General features: G+C 37.5%; 1 protein-coding gene across 1 annotated transcript in view; it reads right to left on the bottom strand.

Moving 5' to 3' along the window:
* CLUB (TRAPP II complex TRAPPC10/CLUB) overlaps positions 1 to 17,692 on the bottom strand; it is a 259,180-nt gene that overhangs the window by 59,451 nt on the left and 182,037 nt on the right. The window contains exon 9 of the mRNA XM_089791885.1: positions 16,719 to 16,780. Coding sequence (XP_089648011.1) covers positions 16,719 to 16,780 — 62 coding nt within the window. The remainder of the gene's footprint in view (positions 1 to 16,718; positions 16,781 to 17,692) is intronic.

Genomic DNA, 17,692 nt, shown 5'->3' with positions numbered 1-17,692 from the left:
TTCAATAATTCTTGCCATTTTGAAAGCTTTCACGTTTTAACCAATCTGCTTTAAGCATCTTGGATTTAAGGTTGTTGTCCAGGATTAGGTATACCTGCCTCAGTTTTGCAGAGCCGGAAGTGTAGGGGATTTGGATCGCGTTGATCAATCTTGTCAAGTTGGCCTTAACCGGCTAGATATCCCAGCATTGAGCAAGCAAGGCTCGTAGGATTCCAATCTGCGGTTTTGGGAACCAACAGGTTGCACTTTTGATTTCTTGCATATCCAATGTGTTCTTCGACAACAAATCATTTTGTGATATGAATATCAGGATTTAACTGTGTGATTTTGAGTCAAACTCGATGACCCATGTTTCATGAGTAGTGATTCAACATGAATCCATCTCTCATGAGAATAAATGGAACACTTAACACTCATTGGATCTAGGTGATGCTCACAGGGGTGAAGCACCGGGACTTCCCGGGAGGTCACCCATCCCAGTACTACTCCAGCCTGAGCGCGCTTAACTACAGAGTTTCCTCCATAGTTAAACCCAAAGCTTGCAACCCCATTTGCAAAACCTTCATCAAGTGTTGTGCCTTATGAACCATTCATTAGAAAGCCCCTTAAGCTCATCAATTGATAAGTAGGAGATAATTTCCACAACTAGTCAAATTGTGATATGAATATCAGGATTTAACTGTGTGATTTTGAGTCAAACTCGATGACCCATGTTTCATGAGTAGTGATTCAACATGAATCCATCTCTCATGAGAATAAATGGAACACTTAACACTCATTGGATCTAGGTGATGCTCACAGGGGTGAAGCACCGGGACTTCCCGGGAGGTCACCCATCCCAGTACTACTCCAGCCTGAGCGCGCTTAACTACAGAGTTTCCTCCATAGTTAAACCCAAAGCTTGCAACCCCATTTGCAAAACCTTCACCAAGTGTTGTGCCTTATGAACCATTCATTAGAAAGCCCCTTAAGCTCATCAATTGATAAGTAGGAGATAATTTCCACAGCTAGTCAAATTGTGATATGAATATCAGGATTTAACTGTGTGATTTTGAGTCAAACTCGATGACCCATGTTTCATGAGTAGTGATTCAACATGAATCCATCTCTCATGAGAATAAATGGAACACTTAACACTCATTGGATCTAGGTGATGCTCACAGGGGTGAAGCACCCGGACTTCCCGGGAGGTCACCCATCCCAGTACTACTCCAACCTGAGCGCGCTTAACTACAGAGTTTCCTCCATAGTTAAACCCAAAGCTTGCAACCCCATTTGCAAAACCTTCACCAAATGTTGTGCCTTATGAACCATTCATTAGAAAGCCCCTTAAGCTCATCAATTGATAAGTAGGAGAATATTTCCACAGCTAGTCAAATTGTGATATGAATATCAGGATTTAACTGTGTGATTTTGAGTCAAACTCGATGACCCATGTTTCATGAGTAGTGATTCAACATGAATCCATCTCTCATGAGAATAAATGGAACACTTAACACTCATTGGATCTAGGTGATGCTCACAGGGGTGAAGCACCGGGACTTCCCGGAAGGTCACCCATCCCAGTACTACTCCAGCCTGAGCGTGCTTAACTACAGAGTTTCCTCCATAGTTAAAACCAAAGCTTGCAACCCCATTTGCAAAACCTTCACCAAGTGTTGTGCCTTATGAACCATTCATTAGAAAGCCCCTTAAGCTCATCAATTGATAAGTAGGAGATAATTTCCACAGCTAGTCAAATTGTGATATGAATATCAGGATTTAACTGTGTGATTTTGAGTCAAACTCGATGACCCATGTTTCATGAGTAGTGATTCAACATGAATCCATCTCTCATGAGAATAAATGGAACACTTAACACTCATTGGATCTAGGTGATGCTCACAGGGGTGAAGCACCGGGACTTCCCGGGAGGTCACCCATCCCAGTACTACTCCAGCCTGAGCGCGCTTAACTACAGAGTTTCCTCCATAGTTAAACCCAAAGCTTGCAACCCCATTTGCAAAACCTTCACCAAGTGTTGTGCCTTATGAACCATTCATTAGAAAGCCCCTTAAGCTCATCAATTGATAAGTAGGAGATAATTTCCACAGCTAGTCAAATTGTGATATGAATATCAGGATTTAACTGTGTGATTTTGAGTCAAACTCGATGACCCATGTTTCATGAGTAGTGATTCAACATGAATCCATCTCTCATGAGAATAAATGGAACACTTAACACTCATTGGATCTAGGTGATGCTCATAGGGGTGAAGCATCGGGACTTCCCGGGAGGTCACCCATCCCAGTACTACTCCAGCTTGAGCACGCTTAACTACAGAGTTTCCTCCATAGTTAAACCCAAAGCTTGCAACCCCATTTGCAAAACCTTCACCAAGTGTTGTGCCTTATGAACCATTCATTAGAAAGCCCCTTAAGCTCATCAATTGATAAGTAGGAGATAATTTCCATAGCTAGTCAAATTGTGATATGAGTATCAGGATTTAACTATGTGATTTTGAGTCAAACTCGATGACCCATGTTTCATGAGTAGTGATTCAACATGAATCCATCTCTCATGAGAATAAATGAAACACTTAACACTCATTGGATCTAGGTGATGCTCACAGGGGTGAAGCACCGGGACTTCCCGGGAGGTCACCCATCCCAGTACTACTCCAGCCTGAGCGCGCTTAACTACAGAGTTTCCTCCATAGTTGAACCCAAAGCTTGCAACCCCATTTGCAAAACCTTCACCAAGTGTTGTGCCTTATGAACCATTCATTAGAAAGCCCCTTAAGCTCATCAATTGATAAGTAGGAGAATATTTCCACAGCTAGTCAAATTATGATATGAATATCAGGATTTAACTGTGTGATTTTGAGTCAAACTCGATGACCCATGTTTCATGAGTAGTGATTCAACATGAATCCATCTCTCATGAGAATAAATGGAACACTTAACACTCATTGGATCTAGGTGATGCTCACAGGGGTGAAGCACCGGGACTTCCCGGGAGGTCACCCATCCCAGTACCACTCCAGCCTGAGCGTGCTTAACTACAGAGTTTCCTCCATAGTTAAACCCAAAGCTTGCAACCCCATTTGCAAAACCTTCACCAAGTGTTGTGCCTTATGAACCATTCATTAGAAAGCCCCTTAAGCTCATCAATTGATAAGTAGGAGATAATTTCCACAGCTAGTCAAATTGTGATATGAATATCAGGATTTAACTGTGTGATTTTGAGTCAAACTCGATGACCCATGTTTCATGAGTAGTGATTCAACAAATCATTTGTACCAGTGTTGTTGGAAGCTACAAGCAAGGAGCTGTATCAAGCAATCCAATTTTCTTTTGCACTTGAGGATGATAATACTTCTACCAGGTCGTGCATTCCTTCTTAGCATTTTCTTTCCATTTTGTTATATTAAAAGGCTCTGAAAGTTCTAGATTGGAATTCAGAAAGAAATATTGTTTTGTATTAGATAGAGCCAAACAGACCACCTCTAAAATAAATTCTTTGTTTGGATAAGTTTATAGCTTAAAGCCTGCATAAGGATCATAGTTAATTATTGCATACTCTCGTGATTGTTCTTTCAGAACTTAAATCAAAATTGGAAGGATCTTTGATCCTATGCAATACTTATACAAGGGAATCCTCAATATGCCTCTAAGATAAGAGGAAGTAGTCTCGCTGAGTAAAGAAAATTGATAATAATTAACATGAAATCATTATGTAAATATTTATCATAAGCCCAGAATGGGCAAAAAGTAATTGGCTGTGATAAACAATGATTGTTCAACAATATAGACGGTCATACTGAGATTCATCAAGGATGCCTAGCAAGGTTGATATGAAGAGTATCGGCGGATAGTACATGAACAATGAGTTATACCTGCAAGATAAAAGGAAGAAATCGGAAATTAAAATAAACAGTTAATGAACTTAACAAGTATAGTAGACTAAGTCAGCTCATGGTGATCAAGGGGTACTAATCTTGTTGTCAAGTCGATCGGTGGGTGATTGGGCACATAGTGTCCTTTTAAATCCCTGGCCAAGGTAGGTTTAGTGGCATGCTCGTTGTTGTGATTACTAGAGGTCAGGGTTGCTAGCCATTGGATAGATGGGTTGATGGAAAGGACACCATAGCCTAGCTAGCTACCTAGACGACACTCTAACACCAGGATGCTCAATGGCAAGATGGGGGTGTCTATAGAATGGTTACCAAACAGAACAATAAAGCATGTATCAACAAAGCATTTAATACCCATAGGACACGTACCAAAATTGGCAAGGGAAACCATATATTTTATTGATTACCAAAACAACAAGTACATCATTCATGCCCCAATGTTCTTAAATAGAAGACAGTTGGTTAGGAAGACCAACCAACACATCCCCTCACTACCTAACTACTCAACCCCAATACTAATTATCTTTAATTACATCAAAGTATTGAAGTATTCTTACGCCCTATATTTATCTCCCCCAAAAAAGAAGTCGTTCCAGATGACTAACCAGCAAGAAACCCAAAAGAAAACTATTTTTCAAGAAGTAGGGTGGAAAGACGTCCCAGGACTAGATGCCCATTCATGAATATGTCATATATCGTGCTTTGTAGCCATTTTCTTAGCTCAAATGAAAGTGTTGCCATTCCCATTCCTAATGGCTCCAAGTACTCCTCTTGAGTTTCCATTTGATCTTCTATCTTCATTTCTAAGGGAGTTGGTGAAGGGTGAGGTATCATTTCAAATTTTTCGAACAATTTATCTGCTTCTGCCTACTTTTCCTCTTGTACTCATTCCCTCCATGGGCTTCCCACCCTACTCTTCCTTCTTGCCCGTAGATTGAACCAGCAAGGCAATGGGTTGAGTCACCTCTATGCCTTCTAGTGTCTCCAGTCTAACATTGTGTGCAGCCTACCTGTGACATCAGAGATCTATCATCTTAGTGTGAGGCAACTAATCCAAAGCAACAAAGTTCACCAGAATGGAAATTTGTTTCGTGCCCCATTGAGGTAGTAGCTGTCCACTAAGTTCTTTTTTATCTGCTCCTTGCATCCCCTTCTCTTTGTCCTTCAGCAACACCTCTATACAGACCCCGTCTGCAGCATCCATAACACCCTCCATACCAACATCCTCCATACCAACATTCTCCCTACAAACTTCTCCAATATGTTCAACCATACATGGCTGCCCTATTGTACGTATGTGTACACAAACTATTGCACGAAGTCCTAGCCTTTGTGTCGTCTTCCCTCCATCATACAATAATTCTCTATCATACTCATATGCCAAGTTGCCCTCCTATTACTGGTTGTACGGCAGTCCTTCATACTCCAATGTGCCTCTGTACTATAATCCCACGTACAAAGAATGCCCTCCGTGCTACAATTCCCTTGTGTACTCCTAATCTTCGTACTCGTACTCTAAAGTTGTGCACGGTGTTGCTTGATATAGGATTTTCTTTTGCCCATACTATTGTTTTATTCCTCCATTTTCCATATAAGGGGCCAAAGTTAGGGTTGCATTTTGATTTTATTATTTTCTCTTTAGTCCTTCCTTTTATCTTCCCCTCCTTCACCTTCTCTATTATTTTCTTGTGTTTCCTCCGGCTGACTTTTTTCTTTTATGTCTATGGAATAAATAGTAAAAGACTCCTCCCTTTCCAATTCCTCCAACTTAGCTTCCTCATACTCTATCCTTATGTGCTAGGGTATCATCAATTGAGGTAGTGCCTTCTATGTGCTCCTTGTAACACCGTGGATAACCTTTGTCAGGTTCCATCTCTTGAATCTGCATCATATTGCACTCTGGTTGCAACACTTCATAATCCCCCATTTGCAAGTGAAATAGGTTGTTGAGAAAACTTGTTTCATCTTTTGAACATTCTCCCAGCCCTAGAATACCTTCTTCATCTAGCTTGATTCCATTGCCATCCGCTCCCTCAGCTTCTGAATCCGATGCAAGCTCCTGACTTACAGACTGGCTCCTTAAGTCAATTGTGGATTTTCAATCGTCTACTTCAATAGAAAGGGTATTATTCTTCCAGTTGTGATTTGTCTTTGCTGAGATTAACCATCCTCTCCCCAAAAATGCATCGTAACCCTTTTTCTCTAGGGCAATTACTACAAAATCCAGGAAGAACTGTTGTGTCCCAATCACCAATTTTTGTCCCATTAAGGTCCAAATGGGCTTGATCCCATGTTGATTTTCTCCTACCAACTAGAAAGTGGGACACCAAAGGGACATTTTCTCGAGAGCCTTCCAAATTTCTTTAGGGAGGACATTAACACCCTATCCTCCATCCACAATAGTATTAGTCAATTTGCACCCCATAATCTCCATCTCTTTCACCGTTGGTGTCCTTCGCATCCCTATGGTAAATATAGAGTCATTGTCCTTCCTTGCTTTACTTCCTCCTAAAACGGTCCTTCCTTGGCAGTGTTTTTGTGTTCAATTACCACCCTTAAGTGCGGCATGGTCTTCAAAAGGTCTCCAGTCTTTACTAGTATACCGGTCTCCAAAACTTGCTTCATGATGTTAGTTCCCAGAAGGGACTTGGTGGAGGAAGATTTAGAAGTACTTACCTTTCCTTCCTTGTTCATGAGATCTTGGATCTCCCTCCTAAAGCTGTTAGACCTCTCCTTTTCCGTACCTACATTTGGATATGTAAGTATTCTAGCCTGCATCCAAGTGATGGCTAATACTTCCTCCCCTGGTTCTGCCACCTCCAGCATGTTCACACTTTTCTGTTTGGGGCAGTTGGCATCCTCATTATTACTTGGTCCGCACCATTTGCATAGCATTACTCTTATTTGACTTCCACTCTGACAATCACAGGCAAAGTGTCCCTATTCATTACATCGCCTACATTGTATCATGGGTCGTCCCCTGGAGTCATACAAGATTTGACTCCTGAGTGTGTTGGGCATGTTATTATTACTGTTGTTAATGCTTCCCCCCATGATATTCCAATACCCCCCAGGTGATGCTTCCATGTTTGTATTTCATGGAGTAGATGGTGTGGATTGTTCCCCTTGTGTAAAAAATACCTGAGCATTTTGTGCCTTCCAATTATAGTAGATGTCTTTAATTGAATGCCCCAACACCTAACAAATGTTGCAAAATGTCTTCTTGGGGCATGTGTTTTTTGTGTGTCCTTCCTTTTCACAATTGTACACCATAGATCTTTTCCTTCTCTTTTCTCCTCCTTGCTCTCTACCATTTCTTTGATCATCCTCATCATGTCTTTTCTCAATGCTTGGATTGTTTTAGTCTCGTCTCCACTTTCTTCCAAACTTACACTTTCACTTCCATGCCTCCTCACTTTAGAGGTTTTGTTTTTGCTTTCTACATCCATCGCTTGAGTTTAGACGTCGACAAATGATGATGGTGGTACGGTTTTCGTTTTTCTTCATAGGGATGGGGTTAACCCTTCAATAAACCATCTTTTCTCTAAATTGTTTGCTTCCTGATCAATTCCTTCATTCTCCTACCATATGCTCTTACAAATTCATTTTTTCCTTGTCTTGTATTGTAGATTGATGTTAGTATCTTGTCAATGTCGCATAAGAGCTTGAATTCTTCCCCAAAGGTTGTACAAAGATCCTTCCATGTCACTTTCTTCCCAACCTCCAAATATGTGTACCAGTCAATAGCGATGCCCCTTAGGGTGGCGAGAAATGCCTTCAACCATTCATTTGCATCGTTCTCTCCATTTGCCTACCATATGGTTGTGCACCTTTTACAATGCCGTGCTAGATCCTTCGATACTTCTCTTGTGAATTTAGGAATTTTTTGTTTGTCCATGGCCATCCTGATTTTCCACTCTTCCCTTCTTGTTTCCTCTTGTTGGGACACTGTTCCCTTCTGATGGGATTATTCCTTGAGTACTAGTTCCTGTCGAGATAGTGTTCCCTACTGTCAGGATTATTCCTTGAGTACTAGTTCCTTTCGAGATAGTGTTCCCTCCTCTTGGTATAGTGTTCCCTCCTGTTGGGACAATTTTCCCTCCTTCCACAACAATATTCCCTCCTGCTAGGAGAGTTTTCCCTCCTGAGGGGATAGTTTTCCCTCCTGCCGGAATAGTTTCCCCTCCAACCAGGACAGTTTCCCCTCCTCACGAGAGAGTTTCCCCTCCTAACAGGACAGTGTTTCCTCCTATCAGGACAATTTCCCCTCCTAATGGGATAGTTTCTCCTCTTGACAGGACAATTTCCCCTCCTAACGAGGCAATGTTTCCTTTTGTTGGGACAGTGTTTCCTCCTGTCAGGACATTGCTCCTTCCTATTGAGACAGTTTCCTCTCCTGACAGGACAATTATCCCTCCTAACAAGACAAATTTCCCTTCTATAGAGATAGTCTTCCCTCCTACCGAGAGAATTTTCCCTCTTTCCTAGAGAATTTTCCCTCCTGTCGGGACAGTGTTCCCTCCTGAAGGGATTGCTTCTTGTGTGCCTATCTCTCCTCCTTGTAGTTCTTGCTTTGTGTGACTAGGTTTTTTCTCTTGGATAGGGTGGTGCTTTCTACGTGCTAGGGTTTCAGGGTCTATTTACCCCTCCTTCCTCCCTGCTCTTTTAAAATTGACAAATTGGCTATACCCCTTATAGTGTTTTTAATCAAGTTTTCTTTAGTTTGGTTTGGTGCGTGAGTTTGATTACTAGCCCCTCTGAGACAATAGTGCCTTTCTTCCTGCTCCCAAGTACGTAGAATCTACCATAGGGCAATTTTTCCTTCGTATCTTCTTCATGTGCTAACCCCGGGTCCTTATTTGGGTTTAGGGGCATGAATTGTTTTATTGTCTTGTTCTCCTAGGATTTTCCCATTCTTGGAATTCACGAGTACTTCTTTTGGCTCTTTTTTCCTCCACTTGTACCAAGCTGTTTGGCCAGTAACTAAGGTATTTGTGTAAGGAGTTTGTACACTGTGGGTGGCACCCAAAGTTTGTCCCCTACCATGCTCTCTAGAACCACTCTCTCTCGGGCTTCTCTTTGCATGTACTGGTCGACGAAAACTTCCCAGGCTATCACCAAGTCTCATGTCACTTGATCTCCTCTTGTTATTTCTTCCTCTACCCCCCTACTATTTGTGACTTGTACTTGTGGAAGGAATGGTTTGTCTATCACTCCATCATGTTTTTCATATGACCACCAGGCTCGAACATAGGCAACAACACCAAAAATGTAGAATGGTTACCAAACAGAAGACTAATGCATGTATCAACAAAGCATTTAATACATAATAGCACACATACCAAAGTTGCCAAGGGAAACCATATATTTTATTAATTACCAAAACAAGTACATCATTCATGTTCCAATGTTCTTAACTAGAAGAAAGTTGGTTAGGAAGACCAACCAACACATCCCCTCATTATCTAACTACCCAAAACCAATATTAATTATCTTTAATTACATCAAAGTATTAAAGTTTTATTACACTCTATAGTGTCACATGCCTAATCCCAGGTACAAAGGGCCTTTCTTAGTTGAGATTTTATGGGGATACTTAAGGGTCTGCGGTTGGGAGGTTAAGCCCCTTACAATGCTTCTCCTCTCCACCAGATGCCAAGGCTTACACAAGACAAAGATATGATCTGCATTCAAGATTATCTTCTTTTAAACGGCTACCTTACTTTTAATGTATTGCATTTTCAATTGAAGATATAGTAAAGGGTTAATGTTGTTAGATCACCTACTCTTCTTCCATGTTCTAGGACTCAGTTATTCTTTTATAGCTATTGATTCCTTTCATTTGTATGTGAAGAGTACTTATTATAATTGTTTCATGTGAATAAGAAAGATATTGTTTATTAGGCAAGAGCCTACAACATAATGGTAAATTGTGAGTCTCTTATTTGGGAGGTCTAGGGCTCGAATCTGCTCGAGGTTAATAAGTAATAATAATTAATCAAAACACGTAATAATTCTAACAAATCTTGGCTTCGGCCTCTTACCGATTAAAAAAAAGATATTGTTTATTTTGTTTATAATTAATTGATAATTAGAAGCAGGAAATTTTAGCATGTTACAAAGTTGATATACTTGTCTTACTCTCTGATTTATCAACAACAATCATCTACAATAAATCCTTAATACAAAGAGTTGAAAGTTTCTTTCACCATTTCGGATTGATATACACCTCATTTAGTTTGTGGGGTACACAATGATCAAGCCATAGATTTTCATCACTCTAATAAAAACTCCAATCTACAAGCAAATAACCTGGTGATTTCCTCATTCATTTAATGTTGAGGAAATTAGGTTCATGAGTCATGATTGTGGTTGGGCTTGAAGTTTCGTATCCCTTTTGCAGGTGCAATAAGTGATCTTATAAATGAAATGCAAATAGAGACAACCCATGGATAGGAAATATATTTCTTTGTTCACAACTAGATGCGTTTTGGGCTCACAATATAAGCACCACTTCTTCCTAGAGAATCCACTCTTGTTCTTTCCTTTATCATTCAATAAATTTTCTTCATTAAAAGTGCAAGAAGCCTTTCCTCATTGATGCTAAAATGGATGCTCTTGGACAATTCCCAGTTCCAAAGTTGAGAGGTTGGGGGGTCCTATTGGCAAAGGTAATGATGCCAATGATGATGTTCACTTTTCTTTTGGTTGGGAAAACATGGCTTGTGTGGCAGCACCAAGTACTCTACTTGTGATAATGGTGATGGAGCTATTGATCTCATGTCAAAGAGAGTAACCACCAGTAGCACTAGTCATGTTAATAGAGGTATTATTATGCTGATTTGTCCTACGATAGACAACGTTATCCGATTTGGAGGTACTCTTGTTGCATTTTCTTTTTTATCTAAGTAGTTATTGTCGCCCCCATGAGCCATTTTTGTTTTCCAAAGTCCTATAGATCAAGTTATTATAACTACAGATGTTCCTTTTCTCTTCTAAATTACAATTTGAATATGGTATCACAACACAAAACTCACTATAAGAGAACATTGATACTCTCAAGCCTCAACAACACAAACAAAATGATGCAGGAATTGCTCCTTGTAACTTAGAAAAAACACCAAGAAATAAAGACATTTTTGACAAAATTGACAGAAAACCACAATATTAGCCACTTTACCTCGATGACCAGGAGCAACAACCTCAACCAATAGCTCACACATAGAGCACCCATGACAACCTTCTTTGTTTTTATTTATGTAAGTAGGGGAAACAACCCCATCCCTTATCCTATCCCTTACAAAACATAGGACATCTAGAAGCAAGACTACGACCAAAAAAGACTAGCCACCAGGCCAGCTCAAAAGGCAAAATAACAGGACACAATAGAAAATAGTAGGAGACCCTAGTAAAGAGTATTCCAATCCAAAATCACACATCCAAAGTTTGTCCCAGTCAATAGTTCTATGAGCAAGGCCTTCCTTATTTCCCTTGTGCTTTTCTTAGACCCCACCATCTTTTTCTAGTAATTGTTTTCATCCAACTTCGCATGAGCTGTCAACACAACCATCACAGTTTTCCTCCTCAAACCATCAATCATTTTAGCCATCATAGACATCCCCCAGGCATTATGCATCTGTATCAGCAAACCCAAGCATGGACATGGTAGGTTTAGTGAATTCTAATACATATTCCACATGAAACCACCCATCGTCATCCAAGATCAGTAACTTGACCTTTTGGGTCCTCTTTTAGTTTGACTACTTCCTTATACCCCATTAGTTGTTAATAACTGTTGGACCTAATGCCTCTCACACCTTCACAAGTCATCCCACAACAATTGTATGAGATGCAAATCAGGTCTCAATAACCTAAGAACATGTTAATAGTAAGTTCATAACACATTTAAAGTATGTAAATAACACACAAAGATTCAATTGTAAAACATGACATACATGAAACTAAATAAATTAAATTTAGCTTCAATAATTCCAATCTTGAGAAATTTCTAAAACTTGCTTGTGACATATGGCAGTTCATTACAAACATCTAGATCTCCTCATCCTCTTGATATATTTCTTTTGCCTACTCTATTTGGATGCCAATTGCTTGCATCATCAATTGAGGTAGTGTACAGAGTATGGTATCCAAAAAATGTGCTCATATCTTGCCTCAACCAAGCGCCTACAACCTTGCAAACTTTTGCATTATCTGTAATTTACTTGGACCAAATTTTCATTACCCGCCATCTCTATGGAGTCAATGAGAATCTTAGAGACGAACACTACATCTTTGACTTCTCCCTTGCTACCGTCCTAAAAAACATTGCCCCCTTGGGGGACACCACAATAACATTCATCAATGAACAGTTTTTGCACTCTTTGCATCCATCAAAAAAATACACATTTTTCAATCCAAGAATCTTCTATTGGCTTCAATTGGGCCTCTATAGATTTTTTCCTCTTTGTAATAAGGTGGAATAGACTTTTTCATTTCTAGGGAACTAGGAGGTGCACTATTTCTACCTAACACCATGTCCCACCAATATGGTGAGCTCACCAAATTGAATGGAAGACCATTGGCATAAAGGCAACACACAAATTTTACTTTGGCAATATGTCAATGTCTCTTGCTTCCATTTTAAACACCCTCTCCAATGAACCTCTCTTGCGGATGCAGATTTCTTTTTCATCTTTGTCTTCCATACAAGGTATATGAAACATACACTTTATCTGAGTCTTAATTAACAACTTAACATATCAAGGAAATACAGTTATTACTTCATTTTCATAGGAAGACAATTGAATCAGTTACATTCATATGAATGAGATTAACGGTTAAAATCAATTAAACAAAATTTCACAACTAAGAAATGAAAACACCATCAATGATATTACTATGGAAATTAAATTCTACATACCATGGAATTCGAGACCGAAATCAACCTAGGAATGCTTATGCAAACACCTAGGTTAGTCCACAAATACCACTATATCCAAAATACCACTATATCAAAATCAAATTACAATACCCTTAAATACCACTTATATCAATTAGGGCATTAATTACCAATGGATCATTTAGGGCATCACAAACCACTGTATCAATTAGGGCATCAGATACCACTGTATCATTTAGGGCGTCAAATACCACTATATCAATTAGGGCATCAAATACCACTGTATCATTTAGGACGTCAAATACCATTGTATCATTTAGGGCATCAAATACCACTATCACTTAGGGCATCATATACCACTGTATCATTTCTTTTATTCCCATTGCTAACTGTGACAATAACATAAGATTAGAAGATATGCTCATAATCATTATTCATATTAATGAAACACTAAAATATCAATCCTATAGATATATTCCATATTCAGTGGGAAGGTCAACCAATCTAATGATTACCTATTACATTAATGAGAAAGATTGCTTACATCAAAGGAGATAACTGAATTCAATGATATAAATTAATCCATCACAATATCATAAAGGTAAAAATACCTATTACCGATAAATGTTTGAATGCATAGCTTATGTTTATCTAAAGCATGTCTGACATCTTATGAAGGGGGAAACATTGTCAGCGGCTTAACCACCCAACCTCAGACCATAACTTATCCCCACACAATCTCTAATAAAAAAAACTCTCCTTACTTGGAATAGACATGGAACACCTTGTCATCCACTAAGCATTCTGGTATCTAATCACACCACTCGACTCGACAGCAAGCGAATACAATAAACATGATCATGCATAAGCTATTGAATGATTCTTTTTATAAATGATAAACATTGTTATGGCACATCTGATTCTGTTTTATGTTATTACAAATTCCTTTCTCTCACTTCTTCACCTTTCCATGGCTACACAGCCGGTGAGTCCTAGGTGTTTGGAATCTCAGAGCAATTCGGCTTTGTCCTTGATTCTTAACTGGTAAAAGAATATTAGATGTTTCCAACTTATCACAAACTGTGACTTGAAAATATATGTTCTTTAGAACTAGCAGAAATATCATTGATTCTCATTTCCAAATTGTATGTTTAAATCATGATTTTATTGCATCTTCAATAATTCTTTCTCAAGAGGTTCTATCTGATGATTATAACTATAGTTTAGCTGTTATGAAAATCGGAAACCAGTAGGAAATGATAAGAAGTATACAACTATGCTTGGAACATGATTGATTATATACTTCCAGCTTTTATAACCTGTGATTTGAGAGATCATATTCTTAAAGATTGTAGAATTTATTGTTTAATTCTAATCTCCATTGGCGTAATGATTTATGAATCCATACTATGGTTTCTTGGCTTTCACTTGCCATGACCAAAGCTAAATTAAAAAGAGGTTCACATCTATAAAATTAGACAAGATATCATCATGATAAATACTGAAGCTTACTGCTATGAAATTTGATGTTATTGCACCTTTTGTACAAGGAAATCAAATTGGAAATATTAGTTTTGGGTGATTCACATAAACTGGACAAATTGAAGATAATATCTTGCTGAACGCTCAGCTACTTCATCACACCTTTACTTGCAAAATATCTAACACAGCTCCAACGAAAGAATACTCATGATTCTAGCATAATGTCTGAATGGGCATGAAATTGTGGGAAGGATTTATTGAAAAGATACAGACTGATATTAGCAAAGTTATCAACACAAGAAGAATGTAATCGGGTGTTATGAAGAAGGCGGCAATGATTATTGAAAAACGTAGCATGAACAAGGTAGTCGGGTGTTTTGAAAAGGATGTCCGCCTTCTTCTCACGGCTTCAATAAAAAGGAAAATGACGTGACTTCTTGGCTTCCATAACATAAGAATATTTATAAATTTAATACGCCAAATGTTTAATCGATTACAAATAGGAAAAGAATAGAAGAAGGAAAAAGAGTTGGAAGGTTATAAACCGAAAATTATTATGGTTTATATTCATCTACATACATGTAGATATATTTGTGAGGTGGCATCATTATATTATAAGGAAAATAATATTATGGTGTCACTTTATATTTATATCTGTGTACGTACATAGGCATATATTAAAATAACATTGTGAAAGATCATTTTAAATCTTTTGAGGTACGTATTATATTAAATTATTTATTTAATAGCTCATGTGGTTTCATTGATTGTATCCTGATATTCAAGTCGCTAGGTCCTCAACCCATTTGCCCAGTGATGGTAATGCTCCTATGCCTAATTCTTTTCTGACAATGCTTCCACCCCTTCGACATGCTTCCTACAAGGAAATTCTCCGTAGTTAAATCATATTACCAATCAAGTTATTTAATCATAAATAATCATAATGGCTAAACGCCTTTTCAATTCCATGAATTCATGATAAATAATCAACTAGTATGTTATCTTCTCATGAAATTATAACGACTAACCATCTTACCATTTCGCAATATTATAATCAATTAAACTATCAACTAACTTCATGTGAACCTCAACGGCTATATGAACATTTTTAATTAGGTCAAAAATTGGGATGTAAGAGTATAGGCAAGAAGAGATGTTTGGAGGCCACAGCAGTACTAGAAGTTAATTTCATTCCGAAAGCATAAGCATTATCTACTATTTCTACACTAGACAATCCCTTCTTATTTGGGCCTAGAAAAAGAAGTTTCACTCGGTAATAAGAGCTATTATACTATGCATTACAAAAAGAACACTCCCAAATAAATACGCCATCTCCAAGAACTTGTCAAATTCTAGAGGTATGTCTCCATAAAGGAGATCCTTTATTAATTTTGAATTTTTGACTTCCCTCTACACGCACTGAACTTTGACTAGTGGCCATTGTTTTAATCAATAAAAAATGAAAAAAAAAAACATACGTGAAAAACAACTTCGCAAGCTTTAAAAAATCCATCAAAAACTTGAAAAAGTTCATCAAAGGACTAAAGAATAGGGTTTAAATGTTAACCTTAGACACTTAAATCTCCTCCATGGAAGCTATTTGGCACTCAACAATAGATCACCTTAGGAAAGAATCACCTCCTTTCAAAATACCAAAATGGAGAGAAAATATGTTGAGAGCAAAATAAGAGGTAAAATGATATGTTTTTATTTAGGAAGGCCTCATAAAGGGTCATTTTAGAGTTGAGTAAAAAGAAAATTTAAAATTTTATTTTTCATTAAGTTTTTTTTTTTCTTTCTTGCTTGCAAATGCCATAGATATAGACTGGGGGCGCACTAGGTGCGCACCCAACCCTGCAGGTGCACACGGATGCATGAAGCTGCGCATCCTACATCTTAGCTTAATATTCTATAAACTCAAAATTCAAACCAGTTTCCTTTGTTAGTTGTAATGAGAAATCAAAAATATTTTCAACCTCTATAAACTTTCAATGTGAATATGTGTGTCCTACATTAGCATGTTGAAAACTCTTTGAATTTTTCTTTTGTGAGAAAGGAGTTTTCAATTGTTCTTGATCACAATACGGATGGCACATTAGAAATGGATGTAAATATATATCATGATAATGAAAGCATTAGGAGCTTGTACGGAATATAGCATTTTTTATGGGAAGATATTTGTGGTGGTTGAATGTAGTGTAGTAGTGCAATCATCAGATTTGTCTGTTTACTCATACTGTGTACTTGTGCCAGGACTCAGAATCAATTCCAATGCAGAATTTGTGAGTTTGGTTGAGTATTCATCTTAAGCTTGAACGATAAACAAGGTTTAATCTTTCACACATATTTAGGTGCATTGTATACAGGGTCCCCAACTCTTCTTATAATTTGCAAACAATAAAAAGCATTCTTAGTGAAGACAAAATAAGGATGATTGTATACCTATTGCATGGACTTCTCTCAATATTCATCCCATATCCTACTAAATCTGCCAACCTCATTAACTGCAAGAAATAATTTTACACATTAATTAAATCTGCAAATATATTTATGTGCATCTCTCAATATAGATTAACTTGCGATATCTTCCAATAAAATCAAAATAATCATACAAACAATGGCCTTAAATTTAAAACAAAGTAAAATAAATAAATGCAAAGTTCAAAGCATGCCACTCTTACGAAAGAAATGACCAACATTATTCTAACTTCTTAACTTGAACCACTAGAAAATAGCTGTGTTTTAGATTTTAAAATGATATAAAGAAGGAAATGAATATTTTTTAGGTTATTTTATGATTGTATTTTATTATTTGAATATAGCTTTTCCTAAAAATGGCATTAGAGTTTAGTTGCTAATAAACTACTACAACATTATGTTAAGCATATATTGCTCTTTATATAGTTTTAAAAATCATTTTGATTTGGTGGTTGTATTTACAACTTTAAACTTTAGTGTATGGATTCATTTTTCTCCCTTTTCATAAATATTTTTTTAAAATATGAAAATTTTGCAAGTGTTGAAAGCACATCCATTGTGATGGAAAGTAATTAATTGTCCAAACTATTTTTCAAAAAATAGATAAAATATTATATAATATCAACATGGAATCTCTTCACTAGTATACATTTTTCTCTCTTCTAAAGATTGTAAGTAATTTTTCTTGACAAGACAATCAAACTTATATTTGACTTCCTACTAACTTTTTTAAATATAAAAACATTAAATTATAACAGAAAATATATGTTTGAAAACTACAGTTACAGGTCAAAATATGGGTATTTTTACTCTTATTTTTGGAATATCATTCACAGGGGTTATAAGTGATGGAAGAATTGTCATTGATGTCCAAGGATTTCATGAGTACAAAACTACTAATATTATAGCATTATCAATGTCAAAGGATCAAAGAAAGA

This window comes from Cupressus sempervirens, chromosome 7 (assembly GCF_028749045.1).
Source record: "Cupressus sempervirens isolate cs-2001-9-10 chromosome 7, ASM2874904v1, whole genome shotgun sequence".
NCBI classification, from domain to species: Eukaryota; Viridiplantae; Streptophyta; class Pinopsida; order Cupressales; family Cupressaceae; genus Cupressus; species Cupressus sempervirens.
Note: the sequence above shows the minus strand (reverse complement) of the source record. Positions and strands in the feature narration are given on the sequence as shown.